General features: G+C 39.2%; 1 protein-coding gene, 1 long non-coding RNA gene and 2 pseudogenes across 2 annotated transcripts; 1 reads left to right on the top strand and 3 right to left on the bottom strand.

Moving 5' to 3' along the window:
• The first annotated feature begins 287 nt into the window (after window positions 1-287).
• LOC123466906 lies at window positions 288-1,020 on the top strand. The gene is made up of 2 exons (XR_006641569.1): window positions 288-436; window positions 498-1,020. It is a non-coding gene; the product is annotated as an uncharacterized LOC123466906 (long non-coding RNA).
• Window positions 1,021-2,770: 1,750 nt separating this feature from the next.
• Window positions 2,771-3,049, bottom strand: LOC116933830. Its single transcript, XM_032941517.2, has one exon. It carries the CDS (start codon window positions 3,047-3,049, stop codon window positions 2,771-2,773), a length of 279 nt encoding a protein of 92 aa, XP_032797408.2.
• A 9,460-nt stretch (window positions 3,050-12,509) lies between these two features.
• Window positions 12,510-13,855, bottom strand: LOC116933829 (annotated as a pseudogene).
• A 5,825-nt stretch (window positions 13,856-19,680) lies between these two features.
• LOC123466907 lies at window positions 19,681-20,242 on the bottom strand (annotated as a pseudogene).
• Between the last annotated feature and the right edge of the window lie 472 nt (window positions 20,243-20,714).

The following is a 20,714-nucleotide window of genomic DNA, read 5'->3' as shown; positions in this document are numbered from 1 at the left end:
ATCACTTTATCAACTTAATAACCAATTGAATATAGTGAATACTAAACATATAATAATAAATATACATCAAACAACTATATTTGAACCTAGATCCTTTTTTTTACAATCCAGTGCTATAACACTGAGCTAGTAGAGTAATGACTCCATATAAATATTTTGCAATATCTATATACGTATTTAATCTATATTACCAATTAATGACGGCAACATTGCATTCCAACAGTTGGCAACATTGGAATTTAAGCAGAACATTTATTCAGTTTACAAGTAGATACAGATCAGTTCAGTATACTTGGTTTCTGAATTCAGTAAAAGTATAGTAACAATAAAGTATATTTGGTCGGGTAAAATAGACTTTATCCGAAAAATCTAATCGAACTCACCACTTCTGAGTTTGCCGTATTGCTTGTGCCTAACAACAAGCATACCTATATATGTGTGTGTATATTTTTATCCTGTACATTTATTACCATTTATTAACTCTTATTTGTTCATAGAATTTACCTTACTCACATATCACCATCACCAGTCAACAAAACATGTTGGATGTCTATGTGGTTAGCATGTCTGACTGTCATAGTTATAGTCGCAGGATCGATAAACCATTGCAACAGTCATTGTGTATAGGTTCCAAACGTCAGTTCAATTGGTAATTTAAGTTAACAGATCATTTGTTTACAATTCTTCGGAACAAATAGGAATTGTATAATTCAGTCTTTAGTAATGGATCTCACCAGGTACTTTAGGTAGAGTATAATTTCATTTGGAATTATATTGTTAAGAACATGTGGAAAAATGCTTCCCACCTTGACCAGTTCACTGTATCGATGTCATTACATTGTTTTGGAATTTAATTTGCCCTTAACGTATAAGTCAGATGGACTTCAAATTTAATCAATTGAATGGATTGGTACGGAAGATTTCAAGACAGGATTGAAAGAATTAAACATTTAAGTGTGCATGTCAAATATTTTGTATTATAGCTGTGATTCAATCATTCAATAAATGACCAAAAATTTATTTTCACAACCTGTTAAAGGAAAATTGTTCACTCCGTGGCTGATTGGATTCCAATGAGTTCACGGAATTTTTCAAACGCAGGTCTTGGTAATGGCTTGGTGAACATGTCAGCAGGTTGATCCTTTCCGGGTAGGTGAGTTACTGCAATGTTGCCAGGTCTTGTTGGTCGCGTACATAAAAGTACTTGACGTCTATGTGTTTTGTTATTTGATGATGTTCTCCGTCGTGGATGAGAGAAATAGCGCATTTGCTATCGCAACGAATCAATACCTGCCCAACATCAATTCCGAGTTCCAGTAGGAGGCTTTTGATCCAGATGAACTCTCTGGCGCCTTCAGAAGCGGCGTAGAATTCTGCATCCATCGTTGAGAGAGCCGTTGCTCTCTGTTGTCGACTGCCCCATGATACTGGGCCGTTGTTGTAAAGGAACACAACTCCTGTAGTGGATTTTCGGGATTTAAGATCAGCGGCGAAGTCGGCATCCGTGAACCCAAGTAATGCAGCGTTTGGGTTTCCACCGTAGCAGATTCCATGATGAATTGTTTTAGCAAGATAGGCCAGGATTTGTTTGACTCCTTTCCAATGTTCTTTTCCTGGATCCTGCACATAAGCTGAAGCCTGGTTGACAGCTAGAGCAATATCTGCTCGTGTCATTCCCATAAGATACATCAGCGATCCGATGCACTCTCGGTATGGTATTCTGCTCATTTTATGACGTTCTTCATCTGATGTTGGGGACATTGAAGGTACTAGTCGATGATTCGGGTTAGCTGGGATACTAACTAGGTTGCATTCGTGCATGTTATATGTTTTCAAGATATTGTGAACGAAATCAGGTTGACTGATGAACAACTTTCTATTTGGGATGTCTCTTGTAATGTCGAGTCCGACGAAACGGTTTGCAGTTAAAGATCTCACCTTAAAATGAGTTCTAAGAAATTCTACAATGTCAGTTAGTACTCCGGGCATGTTGCTACAAGCAAGTCCGTCGTCGACGTATATTACGAGAATAGTGTACTCTCCTCCTGGAGTGGTACGGTAATACACACATGGATCGTAGAGACATCGCTTGAAGTTTAACTGCAGGATTGCATCATCAAACTTGCTGTACCAACACCGCGATGCTTGTTTGAGGCCATATAATAGTTTTAAGAGGCGACAGACCCAGTTTTCTTTGCCTGGAATGACGTAGCCTTCGGGTTGTTGCAGGTAGAGTTCTTCTTCCAACTCTCCATAAAGAAAAGCGGTTTTAATGTCGAGCTGAATCATTTCGAGGTCCTTCAACGTGACGATGGCAAGAACTAGTCGGATAGAGTAGTGCTGGTGTATATGTGTCCAAATAGTCGACGCCGAATAGCTGCGCATAGCCACAAGCAACAAGTCGCGCCTTGTATCGAGGTTCAACATCTTTGTACCCTGGTTTGTAATCAAGCACCCACTTTGCCTTAATGGCTTTTCTTTCGGCAGGCAGTTGCACAATCCTCCAAGTGTTGTTTTCCATCAATGACTGGAATTCATCTTCAATTGCTTCTTTCCAGAGAGAAGCTTCCGGGCATGTAGTAGCATCTTTATAGCTGATTGGAATGTACGGTTCAATGGTAAGCACACTGAGTGGAGTGAAAGGTTTCGAGGGATCATGGTTCAATATCATTGCACTCAACGCCATATCCAAGTTAGCATCCTCATCATTGACTGATTTTGGCAATCCTTTATACAGTTTCATCTTCTTAGTGTACTTCGGATTTCGGGTTCACCTGCGGAGGCAGGGAGCATTCTCATGCGGTATAATTTGCTGAGATAATTCCGCTTCGATTCCGGTAGCTTCAGCTGGCTGTTCACCAATAAGCAGTGCGTCCTGCGTAAAAACATCTTCAACTAGTAAGTCATTGTCGGTAGCTGTTTGGAAATCATTGTTGTTATCATCTGCTTCATCCGGAGCGAATTCATCGTTGACTGGCGCTTGGATATGGATAGCAAATGGAATGTTTTCGTCCGGCAAGACTTCACCGATATCCATAGGCTCATCCATGTTGTTTTGATTCTGAATGAAAGATGAGAATTTTTGTTGTATTTTATATTATATTAGTAAAGTCAAGTTAGTGGCTTACCTGTTCAGTTTCATGGTATTTGAATGGGTCAAGAGGAGAATCAATGAGGGAAGCAATTGCAGTTGGATTGTCCATTTCTTTACTGTACATGACGGTCTCATCAATTCGAACATTCCTGCTAATGATAACTTTGCGTTCGGAGGGGATGTAGACCCGGTATCCCTTTTGATTCTCATCAAAGCCGACGAGCATTCCTTCAACGGACTTTGTTTCTATTTTTGATCTCTCTTGATCTGTGATGAAGACAAAAGTCCTTGTGCCAAAGACCTTGATGTTTGATACATCGGGTTTAATCTTGTAGAAAAGTTCAAATGGTGTTGCGATCGAATCCTTCGAAGGGACCATATTTAGAATGTAGACCGCGTAAGCTACTGCTTCACTCCATAACCATAGAGGAGTGTTACTTCAGTGGATCATGCTCCGGGCTGATTCCATGACTGTCCGATTTGCCCGTTCTGCAACTACGTTTTGGGCTGGAGTGTGAGGACAACTTGATTCGTGGCGAATTCCTCTCTCTTCAAGGTAGCGCTTAAATTCAGTGCTATTGTATTCGCCACCACCGTCAGTCCTAAGTCTTGAAATGTCTTTTCCGGTCTGGTTTTTTACGAGGGCTGCGAACTGTCGAAAATAAGCAAATACTTCAGATTTCTTTTTCATGAAGTAAATGGTGACAAACCCACTGAAATCGTCCTTGTAGATGACGAAGTAGCGTGCACCTCCCATAGAGGTGTATGACATTGGGCCACACACATCGGAGTGAATTATTTCCCCAATTAAAAACGTTTTCCGTCTTCCATCAGGAAAAACAAGTCGATGCATCTTGCCTTTGGCACATCCACTGCATTGGTCAGCGTTGCCTTCTGTTTCAATGTCACGTTGGTTAAGACCATCAACTATGTTCATTTTGAACATCCGCCGGATTGTCCTCATGTTGGCGTGTCCTAAGCGTCGATGTGCAATGGGGGTACATTCAAGTAGTTCTACTGCCTTTGCCAAGTCTTCGAAAATAACTTTGGAACTCACGTGGAGATGGTAGAGAGTACGCCCAGCTCTTTCGCCAATAAACACTAGCGAATTTTCATTGTGGATGCTCACTTGATTATCGATAAATGAAACAGTCATCCCTGCTTCAGATGCAGCCACTATTGAAAACAAATTTGTGCCTAATTCTGGCACAAAAGCAACATTTAGAACGATCACGTTATTTTCAATCCCTTCAATCTGTGTCGATTAGAAATAGGAGAAATTAATTAATGCCACTTTATGCATATTGGCATTTTTAAAAAGCAGATCGGCATTTAAATCACCTGTGTCATCACACTGCACATGAGCACATCACCTTGCCCATGCACGGCTAAATTGGTACCTCCTTTTCCAGTGACTATCCAGTCACCTGGGATGACTGGCTTGTAGTTACGTAATAGAAGTTTGTTGTAGGTCATATGTTGTGTTATCCAAAATCGGCAAACCAGTCGAGCGGACTTCTAGCCGTGTAATAGGCTAATGCCGGAAATGCATTGTCTTCGTCATGGTCAGTTCCATTTTCCTCTTTCGCTCTGCCCATTTTCCTACAGTCCTTCGTTTTGTGGGTATCCACTTCACACCAATTGCAATCGAAGTCTCGAAAAGAATCTGGATTCTGCTTGCGCATTGTAAAAAAAAAACAATTTGCAATTATAATTGTGTGTTTGAACGATGTAGTTCTCAGTTCATACAGTCATTTGCATATTAAAGAGAATGCTTTATTTGTGTTGACTTGCCTGCTTGGCTCTGCTCATCTTGTTGCAATCCTTAGTTTTGTGGGTGTACAATTCACAGAATAAACAGTCAAACTCTCGATCGGCGTTTTCAGCTGGAGTAGACGAGGAGTCTGGATTTGGAGTTTTGTAGGAAAACCCCTGTGGATTGAAATTTCCCCTACAATTACGGTGTTTCTCGACTCGACCTCTGTTCACTTTGTGGAAATTTCCTCTTCCTTCGTATTTGTTATGAAAATTCGTATGTCTCGAGTTGCTCGCTTGCCCTGTAGTATTTTGTGTGGCATTGTCATTTTACCCTTTGTTCCATTCATTGGATTGTCCTTTGAAAAACAAAGACACGCATTAAAAAAAAACTCTCAGGATTATGAATAACGTTGATTATTAGAAATATTCATACCCGCTGCAAGAAATGCGGTCTCAGTTTGGACTGGCTTTGAATAATAGGCAATAATCTTTTCTTCGGCCTTTAGTTTCCCGGTTAGGTTGATAACCGTTCTTTCCGCAACTGGAATAGTATTCCAGTTCGATCTTGCTCTGGCATAGGACTCTGGAAAGGATGAGAGTATTATATTGATGATGTGGAGCTCTTGCATGGGTTTGCCAATCTCTCTTAGTTTGTTTGTAAAAGCAAGAACGCCATTTATGTGGCTCATGATGTCCTTCCCTGAAAGGCAGATTACAAAAGGATTTTGTTGTTAGTTTGTTTAAACAGTTGTTTGTTATTCAATGATAAAAATCAGTTCTGGTACCTGAATCGTATTTGAAATTGTGAAGACTCAAACAACTGTTCTCCAGGTCAGCAGCATTTGATGCGTAATGAGTTTCGATCTTTAACCACATCTCTCTGGCAGTTAAAAGTCCATCCAGGTTTTTCTTTTGATTCTGTTCGTTTGTTGCGAGAATGCAGTTTCTGCAGGTGACGTCCCTCAACAGCCAGGCGTCAATTGCAGCTTGGTTCGTCACGATATTGTCGTTTCTCACCTGAAAGAAAAATAAACTGAACTATTTGTCACTGTCACCTTGTGTTGTTTGAATTATTTAGGAAATAGCTCAGACTTGTCAACTGAATATGCTGAATCAAATAAATGAGTACTTTGAACTGAAATGTTTGAGTGTGTGGACACAAGGCAAACACGTTTCAGGCTTTGTCTCTATGATGTAAAGCTTGAGTGTAAAGAAAACACTAGGCAAATCATGTAGAAGACCCATTCAGTTCAAAGTATAAAAGTTTGAGTGTGTGAACACCAGGCAAACGTGTAAATGATTTCATGTTTGAGTGTTTGAACACCAAGCAAACGAGTACAAGCAAGACAAATTTTCTTGCGATTCAAAATGCGAAACAATGATAAAATGTCTAGAAATATACGATAATTACTACTGTAGGAAGAATTTCAACTCTTCCTTCTGGTCCATCAACCATGGTCTTCATCCCGAGTTGTTCCATCATGGACAGAAATTCACATCGATAATCGCTGTAATTTTCTCCATTAAACTTGACGATGTGGCCAACGTCCTTAAATGCGTTGTGGGTAGGAAGTGCCATTGCTAGTTGAATAAAAATTACCAGGATTTACATCATTCCTAAGTTCTCACTGTAGTAAAATGTTTATTTCTCACGAATCTTTGATATTTAAATATTAAAATGCATGCAAAAGTTAGCAAATGCGGTTAAATATGAAAATTAGCTATAACTCCTCAACCGTTAGCCGCCCTTTGAAAATTCCCTCCTCCTTCCCGATGAAGCCCTAGAGTCAGATTCACAATTTACCTGAACCAAAATAATCAACGGTGACGTCTTGCGGCAGATGGACTGCCGCAAGATGGACTGCCGGCAGATGGACCGTCTGCCGCAAGACGTCACCGTTGATTATTTTGGTTCAGGTAAATTGTGAATCTGACTCTAGGGCTTCATCGGGAAGGAGGAGGGGAGCTCGGCATGCAAATATTTTCAAAGGGCGGCTAACGGTTGAGGAGTTTTAGCTAATTTTCATATTTAACCGCATTTGCTAACTTTTGCATGCATTTTAATATTTAAATATCAAAGATTCGTGAGAAATAAATTGTATATTGTATATTACAAGTTACTCGCGTGTTCTGGGCCCATAACCTGTTGAAACAGATTACTTAAAGACATAATATGACACAGGGAATACGTTTAGTAACCAATCTTTATAATAAGTAGTCAGTAATATAGTATTAAAGACTAAGATATATAATTCGGGAGATAATAGTTCCCGTACGAGAGATAGTTCCAAAGTGAAGTCAGTAATAATGAAAACAACTTTAAGAACAGACCAGCAGCCGATATCAAGATTTCCAACTGGCTTTGGCAACCGTCACCATTGAGTTGTGGAAACCTATAGCTTTAACACATTCAAAAAACGATCAGCGATACATTGCACCACACACGAAGACAAGGGGAGGACAGAGTAAATCATGGGTTCCACTACTTCAGTCTGCCAACAACACGAACCACCACCACACCCTCCTACCCACCATCAGCGACGTCCCATTGGACACTAAACCGGTGGGAAACAGTCCAACCCTGCGGGAAAACGGGACGGAACAACCATTGAATGGGCCCAGCAGGCCGGTGGCAGTTTCTTCGCTATGTGCCGAGTGAAGGACAAGATCAAAACGGGCAAGGTGGTAGGAACTGTTTCATGAAATAATCTGCAATGACGTAGGGGCGGCGCTTGACAAGGATGTTTGGAGCCTCCCGAGGCACTGAAAGAGTAAAAAGACCTCTCGTTGGAGCTTTGTTCGACCACAGTGCCGAAGGGTAAAATAGAGAACAACTTCTCCACCATTGCATTCAAGCATGAGGCTTGAAGATGAAGAAGCTGATCAACGATGAACGCTGGTACGTCTTAAAAGCAGATCAGGAGGGTATCACAGTCATTTGGGGGAGGGAATACTACAAAATGGAGGCAAAAAGACGATTAGGGGACCCAAACACATACATGGAATTATCAAAAGCCGCGGCAGAGGGACACAGGGAAAATACAAAAACACAAAATCTTAACCATCACCATAAAAAGAGGGAACCCAATTCGTTCACTGGACCTCAGCACATGAGGAAAATCTCAAAAGCTCGATCCTGAAAACTGTAGTAAAACCTCCGACTTCATCCGTGAAGCAAAAACGCTGATACGGAGAATATAGGGTATCCACAGAGGGTGGTAGACGGCTCCTTGTAATGAAGCCTTATCTTAAAGGATAGATCGGAGCAACTATAAACTAGGAAATAAAATAGATGCAGGCGAGGAGCCATCCACGTTGGTCTCTGACTTCCATGAACCTCTGGTACTCTCACGCATGCACACTTAGTACACTGGCGACAGCGGCAAGCACTTCTCCAATACAGGTACGATCTCTGTGTCAGCTACGCCAAAAGACTAAATGAACATAGAAAACACATACACTGTAACGGGGATTAATTTGTCTCTCAGAAACAAAGATTGTCTAAACTACAATGTCTACGATGTACCGACGATGGTCGTACACGATTGTGACCTGTCTGATGAACCACGTGAAAGGAAAAGCGACGGCGTTTCAGTTGTGATCGATCCCACGTTTGACACCAAATGTCGCAGGACGGCTGTGCTTGCAGTTCAAAACGTGCAAACGTGCATCAGTTAAAATCCGACAACACGAAATGGAAACCAGACCTCTACGCTCGTGTCAACCGCGGCCGTTCGACACACTCTCTCCACCATACTGCCCTTCGCTTTCTCCCCTCACTCCTCCTTTCGCCTTACCACCTAGCAGCCCCTATCTTAATCGTCAAAGTAACTCGACGGGCTAATTCGGTGGATGAAGCGAGGGACAGATATAATGATAGGCTTCCATGGCTAGCGAGATATTGGCTGGGTCGATCAGTTGTTACCAAAAGCATTTTTTTGCGCAGGAACAGATGGTTTATTGATGAGTAGCTAAAATGGGGATAGTGTAAGAAATGTACAGGTGAGTTTCTTACATTCGTCTTTTGATTTCCCACGCTTACAACCCTTTTCCCCTCTTCCACCAAGGTGACCATCCGATGACTCTGGCCTTCAACCTTCCTTCTACTTGGCCTTCAAACTTGTCAATTCTTCACAAAGGTGCGACATTTGCACGCAGAATATCAAATCCCATTGCGATAACTAACCTTAAATGACCTTGTTTCTTCATATAAATGTTGGTCCTTTTCCAGATTCTTAGTCAGTTCTCTCAACTTACTACGACAGACTGGGTTCTCTCAAGCCAATTAACCCGGGCATCTTTCATGCCAAATTTTGTAAGAATCCGCCGACCAAATCAAATTCAAATACAAATTTGTGTTCAGGCCATCAAATTTGTAATGAAACGGTAAAACTGGACATGCTGCTTTTATTGCCCTTTTCTCTCAAGCTTTGCCCTGATTTGACCCTAGGTTCGTTGCCCCGAATGACCCACTTTATAACCGCCTCACTTTATATTTGTGAATAACAGCCTGTCCTCATTTTACCTTAAACTCTGCTTGCTTTTTTGTTGTATTATAGACAGAGAACCTCCACTTAAAAAGGCAGCGTGTCAGTTATTCTCTCAGTTATTTACGTTTTTCCTTTTTGCAGTTATACTTTATAATGTAGGTGCAAAATTTAAATTAACTCCAAACCCGAAACATAAACCTTCCCAATTGTTTCAGTCTTTTGTATTGGGACGACATCACAAGGATTATTTGACACAGGGATTTTCAATAATTCGACATAAGGACAAATTTTCAACACAAGGATATATAGACCTTATAGTGAAACGATTGAAGGTATTTCGACACAAGGACTAGTATATTTCAAATTCAGTAAAAACTTCTAGTAGAAATTGAATGCAGAAATAGAATTCGACAGAAGGACTGCTACCGATTCAATGAATCACAAAATTCAACGTTAAGAATGTAAAGCATGCTTGGAAATTTAAAACTCGACAAAGAGATTAGTATAAATAATCATTATAATAAATTCCGACAGAAGAACTACTTATTTCCCGCTAATGAATTCGACATTTAATTTGATACTAGGGCTTGAAATATTTGATATTATTTTCTCAACATTTTGGAAAAAATTTGCCGCTAGCTAGCTGCTAGTGGTCCGAGACTACCGGATTAGCTTGTTACAGCTTGCCAATAGCAAAGTTGATTTCACACCCAAACTCACAAAACTTTTTGAAAGGTAGAAGCAAGCAGGCCTTTATGTAGCGGTTTTCTTACTAGAAATAGAATAGGTGGTAGAATGGTTTGAAATAGGCAGAACAACCTCTATTAAATTTTTGATTTACTGTTGGTTTTTTTAGCTGTTTTTATCTCCCAAAAAAATTAAAAAATTAATGATTTTGTAATTACATGTATTTGAAAACCCCATAGGCCTATTAACAACTGCAGGAATACTCTGATATAGGGAAATGAAATCGCCCTCTGGATAACTGCAACGTAAAACAGATGTAAAAAAGGAGAGGTTCTAAATAATAATGGAACAAAAAGAACAGTATGGTGAGTTAATGGTGCATGCCACAAGATCATTTCATTTTGAATACGAAACAGATTTGTCCTTAATTTACGTTTTATAATATTATAAGAATATTTATTTTATAGAGGTGGATTGTAAAGATTTGGTGCCTCACCCCCCACCCCCACCCTTAGGGGTTTCTAAGAAAGCTCCTTAGAGGCGACTAAGCTACCATCTAGAAAAGCTTCCCTTAGTTTACTGATGAAGACGTAAGCAGTTGCAAAGCAATGCAACAGTAACAGTAATGAAATATGTATTCCTTACAGAAAATATTAAATTAAAGACAACCATTAAACAAGGTACCAAGCACTAACTTACGTTAATATTGTCACGCTCACACGGATAGGGGGAGGGTATTCTCTTCGCCTCACTACTCGATGGTCATGCTCAGCAAGCCGCTGGCCGAATCGGAACAACGGCGCAGACGACTGGCTCACATTCACTATCAGACAGATCTCCGAAGAGACTAGGACTATACCACTTAACTACGACTTAACTATGTTTAAGTTTTCCCCTTATTCCTTAACCTATCTAGGGTTGAGGGAGTGAACCACCCCCGACTCCAAATAGCTAATAGACGTTGTCTTGTACGTGGCAATATTATGCCCGATCCATATATCAATTCCGTGAAAGTGGAATCTTTTTTGCCGTAATACGATCGAATATCTATAAATTAACACAAATTTATTGAGACCTCATAATCCACTTGATACATAAAACAAGCATCAAGTCATCTTATTTTCTCTTGGTTGAACTTTAACAACAGGTATAATACATTACCGTGACATTTATATTTCCAGCACTTGGCTCGTATACGCAGGCTTTCAAGATATTGTTGGTGAAATCTTCGAATGGGATTGGAACACGGGTTCATTATGTCACTGAATTACGAATTGTATGGTAATAAGATTCCCGTAGGCTGGATTCGAACGTAGGCCACACATGTTTTAATGCCTCTATTTGGTTTCCAACGCGGGTTTCCCCCCTCACATTCTTTTCGCTTTACCTCAAACCAACCTGAATCTACACTATGTTTACTTCCTTTATTATTATTTTATTGATATTAATTCCGTGTTTATCATTTCGCACCAAATTGAAGTAGAACTTCTTTTGTTATTTGAATCTCCCCATTATTGCTGTTCAATGTTCAGCTTTCCATGATATAATTGTTAACGCCAGATTGATCCTGCCAGAGAAATATTACATTCAAGCATTCACGTTGGTACAACATTTTTTCGGGGGGAATAAAATAATTCATAGTGGTGGAAGCTTCAACCAATGTGTCACGGGAAGTTCACTACAAAGCAGTACTGGGGAGATTCATATCAATTCATATCAAGACTACAGTTGTTCCATTTTGTGCGTTATGAATAATAAGCATGTATCAATAAATAAACGCAAAACATATTTACAGTAATAATAAAGAAAGTAAGGCAAACATCTGTAAATGCAGGCTCCTTCCTGGTAGAGCATGCAGTGTGTGATGCGGTAGATCCATTTCTGAAACTAGGTAGAGCTTTTCAACATTGGCGAACACGGCACCAATGTTCGAATCCAGCCAATGAAAACACTTTTTTCGGCCCACCGTACGAACCTCAACCTTTCTAGGAAATCCTCTTCGGTCTCAAGGGAAGAGAGGGAAACATGGCTTTGGAAAATTGGGTATCAACCCAACAGACATCTACGACGAAAGATACTGGTCATAATTTTTTTCAAAGTAAATTTACTACCAGATGACTTCATTTGCAGCCCCTTAAATCAGGGTAAAGGTAAACTGATGTCGTTGACATGAATCTGTTGTGATAAATAAATGAAAAATTAAGGATAGTAACCCTCCTAGCACGTTTTCATCCAGTAAACATCGCTGGCTGGTTTCAACTGGATGGCTTGGATATCCACTGTTGACCCGTATGCAACGTAGGGTGGATATCTTAATGTCTCGTTTACCGAACGTTAAATGATAACGTCCAGTAAACATAAAATTTGAAACGGCAATCGGATGGGAAAATGCGACATTTATTGTCTATCAATCTGATTACGTCCATGTAATTTCAGTTTGTAACCTATGACTATTAATTTTTGGCTGCTTATACGACATCCTAATTATCACGTTCATTGAATATTGTAATTGTTGCATCCATTTGACTATTTATATTAACGCTTAATGGATTAAATTGGATAATAAAATTAAATACAAACAGGACGGCAGTTTGCAAATTTTTTATTCTTATCACAATTCTTTTTCTTGCTTGCCTCTTTCTCCTTGGCCAGTTCTTCATCTCCTGAGTCGTTAATTTTTCTCGATTCTTCGGTTGATTCGTCGTTGCTAGAACTGCCATAGTTCTTGTTTTTATCATTTGCCTTGCTCTCATTTTGGCTGTCATGAGGATCATTCTCCTGGTCACTTTCATCACTGCTCAAGGGTTGATTAATCGTAACCATCGGATCTATAAAAGAATAAAATCTTTAATGATAAAATGAAAATGTGAATTAATAATAGTATCACTTTTCATTGCATCCATTCCCGTCTCATTGGCAGTCACAGATCTCTTTTTAGGCAAACAGACTTGATCTACAATTTAAAAAAATTACTTACAATGATTAAATATAAAAACTTTTGAATAAAAAAAACCTGAGTTCCCTGCAACACTGGGCCTCTTCTCTTTTGTGGTCTTCTCTATCGTTAAATTAAGAGTTTGTCCAATCTGCTTGCTATGTTTATCTTTAGAATTAAATTTAAATAAAAAAATTTGTGTCAATAACGAAATGAAACTTGTCATACCTGAGTTTGAAGGACTTTGCTTTGAGGATATGTGTTGAAGAAAGATAGTTGCTTTCCAATAGCCATTAACTCCAAGAATAAACTTGTATCCGTGGTCGCAGAGCTTGCAGTATAGTACATTGGAATTTTTTACATGAAAGTCCTCAGGGCTATACATAAGGTTTCCTCTTTTACTGCAACAATCATTGACATGGGCCTCAATTTCATTTTTCGTAACATATACAGTCTCATTCTTAGCAGTTGTCAGTGAAGCAGTGTGTAAAGGAATGGGACCGGCAGTCCTCATGGAATTTTTAAGGGATGTTTGCTGTGCTTCGGAATTGGGAATACTAGGGGCATCTTTGTCAACAACTCTAAAAATAGAGGCTTCAGAGACGAAATTGCAGCCTTTTCTCCTGCTTGAAATTTGAAGTTACTTGGGTTTTCCCAGCACTTCGGGCCAAGTAATGCTTTTTTCTGTTCATCTGTTAGATCCAAGTACTCTTGATTTACACCAAAGGACTCAATCACAGCATCTTGAAACAGTTCTGCTTCTTCAACTTGAACTAGAGTTCTAAGGTTGTTATATCTCAAGTCTTTTAGAATATTAACCAGATGTGGCGCCAAAATTAGCCCATTTCTCTTAAGAAGGTTGGAAACGTCAAAGTCGTCTTGATCGCCCATTGTATCTACACATACTGCTTCAAGAAAACAAATTTAGTTTCACTTTCACGTGATGAGAAAATCGTCGTCTGCAATTGAATTATTGATTACAGCGTTGACAATTACGTAATAACAAGAGTTCTTCACAATAATGACATTTTGTCAAGAACATATAATAATATAATGATATTTCACGGGTAATTCACCAGTATAACTTATAACAAAAAAAATCATATTTAGACGTTTTTAAAGGTTTGTTTTTAAATTTCCTGAATTTTCATGAAATTTCCGTAATTTTCCATAATTTCCGTAATTTATAGCTTTTTCTAGTTTTTCTAATTTCTCGAGGACTGCACATCGAGAAAAAGAGTGGGCAACCCGTCGATAGGGATTATTTTAGAGTTCGCAGTTGCTTCAGTAAAGTATCTCCTTGCAGTATCATATGAATCTGAAAAACAGTTTTGTTTAATATTAACATACCACATTTAAAAAATTACAGCAAGAAATTCACCATATCCTTTGCGAACATGGCACGGGTATCAAGTCCAATCTGCTTCTGGTTCTTCAGTCTTTCTGATGTGTGTTTCATAAGTGTGAGGTTTTGGAACCAAGCACTGTATGTTTCCTGTAACAATCTATGTTGTCCTAAATTTTTTACATCGTCTACTTTGCTTGGCGCTGGTTTTAAGTGCAGCACAAAGCATATTATTGTTAATTTCGATATATTTGTACACCCTAGTCAAATAATATCTATATCCCGGGTAATAAATATCTACCTCCCAAGAAAAGGCGCGAAAAATAAAAGTACCACAACAAAATTGGTTTTGCGCCTGCTGTTATTGTCAGTTGATTGAAAGTATGCGTAGTGTTGTGACGAAAAAATTTTTTCTAACTATTTGTATACTCGCTGTGCCGATGCATAACACTATGCGCAAAAACAATTTTGCAGCGGTAGCCGATTTTTATTTTTCGCGCCTTTTTTTTGGGGGGGGGGTTGTTGGAGAGACAAAAAGACACACACCTGTAGGAAAGATGCTGTTTAGCACTTCTTGTTGAAAACAAACAAAAGACATGCACTCGTTCGGGAAACATACTGTTTAGTACCTCTCTTTCCTCAGTCGTCTCCCTACGTATAGTCCCACACTCTCTCAACTATCTTCTTATCTGAAAGGTAATATTGTAAAAGGTTCTTCTCAAGTTTCTACAATACATTTTACAAGTAACCTGTCATACACAGCTCCTGTATTTCGTTAATATTTTCAACAGGGGTATATATTTATGGACTAGGGTGTACCTTTGTAAAAATTAGGGCCAGCAAAGAAGATTCACTTCGGCAAGCTAGACGGAGAACCCACATAACAATTTAATGCAGTAACTCATCCTAAATCTGTCTTACTAGGACGTGCAGTACTGGACCACCAAAGAACGTTATGAGGACGCACTTAAGCCACGGTCCCTTCCTTTTCTCCATTTCTTTAAAAGCCGCATTGCAACACATAACAGTTTAGCGTTAAGGTTTAATTTTGCAAGAATTACGTACACCACATGAAATTATAATCTGGAATTTCTTTTTTCAATACATAGTGATAGGTTAAGAAGAAGAAGCTCTGTCTATGATGTGGGAGTCCAATGATCGAAACTCATAACAATTATGTTTCTCTTCTGGTATTTTGGTCAAAGAGCACAAAGTGTCGATTTTTCAAATGCTAAATTTTATTCAAAAATTCATTTCGGAATTATGGAAGCCAAAATTATTTCACTGTATAATTTCTCAGTCTGATAATCTCTATAACATGAATAAATGTTGCATGTATGGTAAACTGCTCGACTGTCATGCGGGAGACCCGTGTTTGAATTCGGTGGCAGAATAATATTTTTAGCGTTTTTTTAGAGCAAAAAGTCGTCCCAGTGACCGCTAAAGTGAGAGCTTTGGTGACCATAAGAATCCGTGTATTATAGCAGTTTTTGTCGGTCATGAACTGCTGCTAAAATCATCTTTAAGTCGTAATTGTAGGATTTTAGGACAGAACAAAGAAATCGTAGTAGTGCCGTTAGGATTAATAAATATCCTTTAAAAGACGTCAGTGTGCTGTGTGGGAAATACTGTTATTGGACCAAGACAGTAATTACGAAGAATAAAAGAACTTGTTGATTCCTTTCCGTTAGAATCTTCTTAGCAAGATAACCAATAAAAACAGTATAGGGCTGTTCGACATCTTTTTTCGCATTTGATTTTATCGCGCAACGCATCATTCGACGGCCGATTCTGTCTGCTATGACTGTATTTTGTTATTGTGTGAAATATGAATAAATTTAAAAGTTTCGCTGAAAAAGTTAGGGTTTCGTTTCACGTTCTTAATTGTTTAGTTTGTTGTGTTAGTGTAAGACTATGTTGTGTTCCGACTATGCAAATGGGCTCGTTAGTGATGCGAAAACTCGTTACTTAGATAAGTTATAATTTTTGAATAATGAGTGTCCCTATTCAATTCCCAATTCTATGTGGAAACACGGATTAGATTGTTGCCCAATTTTTCCCAAAATTTCTTTCCCAGTTATATTCATGTATTTCGTCGAACCCAAAAGTTATCAAAACCACTTGGACGCCCTTGGTGCATACAATACAAGGGCATTTCTTCTGAATCGCAGCAGGCGGTTAGAGATGGCTGGGTTAGAGAGTTCATGGCAATTGATCTCGCCACCCAAGTTGTATTGATGAAGGCCAAGGTATCTTAAAGTAAAACTACATTTCCAATCACATAAATAATAATAATCCATTGGTTTGTGTGGGCTCTCACTTAAGGCTTGTGATGGTGAGACCTAACAATAAATAGACACAATGAACACACATTTAACAGATATTCCGTTATCCTAGCGCCATCTACCTCCTGGCCATGGCCGGGTATAAAGTTGCTAGTTATAAAAATCACATTGCAACATAATTCATCCTTATACTGTCAAGAAGGTATAACGTAGGCGCCAATCACAAGTTTGCAAAGTCACTCTAGGTTTAAACTCAGGGCTGGAAGGTTACTTTTTAAAAGTACCGGTACCGCGGTAGTGGTAGAGGCTTCGTTTTTAAAATTACCACGCTAGAGGTACTACCACGGTCAGACAAAATCCCTTGCCGCGGTAAAACGGCAACGATAACGGCAGTAAAAAATTATTATATTCAAACCACATACAATTATTATGCAAATCATGTGTTTTTTCCACGATTTGGTTATAGCTAATTGTAAGCTTGCAGACATAACAGTTTTTTTTTTTGGTAGACTGCTCCTCGTTAGTTGAAACATTAGCTCCACCTACGCTGAAAAGCCTCTCAACGGAAGCAGAAAAGGACAAGGCAGTGTTGTATTTCAAAAGCATTTCCCATATTGCTGAATACTTAATTAGACTGGAAATGCTGGTTGATGGATCTCCAATGAAGGCTATAGCCTCGTTGTACAATTTTTTGCGTTCGAGTTGTTGAGCGAACGGAAAAATGATTGATTGTATTTAAGGGTCGTCTGCTGTCCAATAGAAATAATTTTTACAATAATCGCTAGATGGCGTAAAAAGTATCATCGCCGTTTTTGTTCTTTTTGTGCTACCGTGATAACGATAGTATTTCAAATCGAATGCCACGATAATGGTAGTATGACTTTACCGCGGAACTACCGCGTACAAAATTTAAAGTGGACCCAGCTAGCACAAGCTATGCCCAAGTTGCTACTTGCTTACGTTTTTTTTCCCGGGTCATAACCAGTGGGAATTACTTGGGCGTGCCCTATTTATTCCATATTACCACCCACAAGACTCTCTGGTCACGACCAGAATAACACTCCCATAAATCGGAAGTCGGCCGTAAAATAAACTATTATTTTTTTCTTTTTCTTTTATATAGCTTTATTAAATATCATTTATGGAATCGAAAATAAAATAAATGCCATCCATATAAAATGGGATTGTTTAAAGCACTTGATTAAATGTATTATTATCATAGGGCAGGTACACGGGTACACCAAACTAATGTGATGACAAGAACATGTACGGTATCAAATCGTATTAGTAATTGCAATCGCATTTACATTTTAAGATGGAAACAACAAACAAAAAAAGATTTTTTGTTTTCCACCATTTCTCACTGAAGTATCAAATGTTTAAGGCAATGAAGTCCGGATTAAAACGAACAAATATAAATACGACCTGATACCAGGTACGGTATCAAATCGTATTAAGAATTGCACTCGCGTTCACATTTTTATATGGAAACAACGAAAAAAAAAGGATTTTTGGCAATCAACCCTTTCTCATAAAGATCAGTTATTTTAGTTTAGTTTAAGACAATGAAATCTGTATTAAAAAGATGAAAAAGTCCGCTTTTCGGCTGCTGCTTGAGCTCGTAGATAACGACGGCCAGCTTTGTAGATCCAGTTTTTCGAGGTTTCCTTGACTGCTGTCTATTCGGCATTCGTATAAGCGATGCTTGAGCGGACCAAATCTGTTTTTAAGTTTTAAAAATGATTAAATGAAAAAAAAACGCTAAGGATTTTAAAATCTTACCGTAAATGAAATGGAACAGCTTTTTTTTTTTGACGGCGTACTTGCTAGGGTCACGACCGGCCCAGGAGAGGGACATACCCCACTTGTCGGTAATGATTGCAGCCCATATGTTGCAGATTCGATCGTCAAGATGTTGCCTCCAAGTGAACTTAATCTGCCAGTCATCTAAAAATAAAATAAAATAATAACAGAAAATCCCCCTCCCCCCCAAAAAAACTTACGAGTTTCACAACATCTTCCGGATTTTCGAGAAGAACTAAGAATAAAGCAAAGTTTTTCTCATCGTCGACAGGAAACGGGAAGAAATCTCTTTCCGTCGCCACAGAATTTGTTCTCTCAATGAAAACGAGGATAGGGCTTTGATTAACGAGGAGCTCTTGCATCATCCGCGCTATGTTAATGACTTTCCTCAGCATGACTTCAGAAACTTGTCATCAATAGGGTTTGCACCTTTACCAAATATTTTACCTTAGTATTGCAGTAAATAAAAAAAATTGTCTCAACAAACTTACGGACGCCATGGTTTAAGACATCCCTATTACGAAGTTCAGGAGTGGGCCGGCTGAAAGATTTCGGAACTGCGGTCTCTGGTTTCTTGACGACAGATTTGATGCTCTCTGGCTTATTCACCATCGTATTTACAGCCTCCAGTGGCTTATACGAAACATTCTCTTTGATGGCAAGTTGACACGGACGTAGGGGAGAGACGGACCTCTCAACGACTGCATCTGCGTATTTGCGGGACTCTTTCGAATTCTTAATGCTCTTTCCCTTTGAAGCGTTGACAAGCGTTGGCATCCGTTTGAGACCTGGTGAATGATAACAAAAGTTTCGCATATGAATCATAATGATATATAGACAATTTTAAATTTACAATGACTTCCATTCTCGATTTGAAGGTTGGATAATGGAGCAACATGCAACATCAGGAGTGGATACAGGGCTAGCCTTCTTTGAAGAAACAGAAGGATCCATCTTCTTCTTCTCCGTATTGGCTACTGCAACAGCCTGTTTGCTCTCTAAGGTAGCAGACGGCTTGGATGGGACAGTCTTGCCTACAACCGACTTGATCGTCGAATCACCACAATCGGCTACCATGGAAGTCTGCTTTACACCAAGGATCACCTTACTTTGGCTTGATGAATTTAGCACCGGGCTTTTGGTACCAGAATCTGGGCCGGAAAAAATCAATAAGCTGTGTGAGTATACAAAACGAACGATGTCCAGCATTACCGTCTGATCCAATTTCAAACATATCGTCCTGACTTTCCGAGACTGGTTTGTTTGAGGATGCGGTAACAGCATCGCAGCTTCTCCAAGGTTGCATCAATACTAAGGTAAGGCGGGTCATGGGACTCGTCGGACGATGTCTTGCTCAATCTGCGCAGCAGTAAGTGATTTGCTGGCTTCTTCAGCGGTATACCAGAGGCTGGCGGCAAGCTGTACCGCTCTGGTACCTTTCTCTTTTTTTGACCAAGGGGTCCTCCGTATCCGCATTCAGCTCTGAATCTGGGTTCTTTCCGAGCCGAACCTCGTAGCTTTTGGCCGCAGCCCAATTCTCTGTAATGAAAAACGAGACAAGTTACATCGAATAGAAAACTCATCGCAAGAGAGAAACTTGAAAAACTTGAAAAAAGATAGCGGTATATTACCGCACATACGGATGAGCCTGAACGGATACCGTCTCTAAGTTGTTGGATCTGGCTGCATGTGAAGGCGGTACCACTTTTGAAGTTTAGCTCCCTTTACTTCGTGTGGCGGACAATAAATTTCATCATCGTCCACTGCTTATGTCTCTGAGACAATTACCATATTGGTATCCTCGTCCATTAACAGATCCACCAACATCAGCTTGTGCTCCGCCATTTGATCTGTTTGGTGTGAAAACAGATTAGCATAATGGTGTGAGTACAAAAATCAGTAATTTAAAAAACTGTCGAGGAAAAAAAATCCAAACCTTGCATCCTTAAAAAATAAAAATAAAATCCACAAATTCAAGATAAAAATGTTTCTTTTAATAAGCCAAGGCTTATCACAATCAAACAGCAATAAGAGCAATCATTTAACAAAATCTCTCCCCAAAAAATGAACGAAAGAGAAAAACACAGCAGGCCCACCTGCAACTTCACAACCACTTAATGTAAATTCTAATCCCTTGATTGCACAATATGCCAAAATAATAAACAAATGAAAGAAAAAATAAAAGATTATGTGAGCCCAAATAAGACAAACAATATGATTTTCTGTTTCACATGCGGTGGAAAAAATAGTGCCCATGCAGAATGAAATCTGAATAAGAAAATATGATATTTAACGGATTAGCAAGAGATTTTACCAA

Source organism: Daphnia magna, unplaced genomic scaffold (genome assembly GCF_020631705.1).
Source record: "Daphnia magna isolate NIES unplaced genomic scaffold, ASM2063170v1.1 Dm_contigs127, whole genome shotgun sequence".
NCBI lineage: Eukaryota > Metazoa > Arthropoda > Branchiopoda > Diplostraca > Daphniidae > Daphnia > Daphnia magna.
Note: the sequence above shows the minus strand (reverse complement) of the source record. Positions and strands in the feature narration are given on the sequence as shown.

Coding starts and splice junctions, on each gene's coding strand:
- LOC116933830 (XM_032941517.2), bottom strand. CDS start 3,049: ATGGATGAGCCTATGGATATCGGTGAAGTCTTGCCGGACGAAAACATT.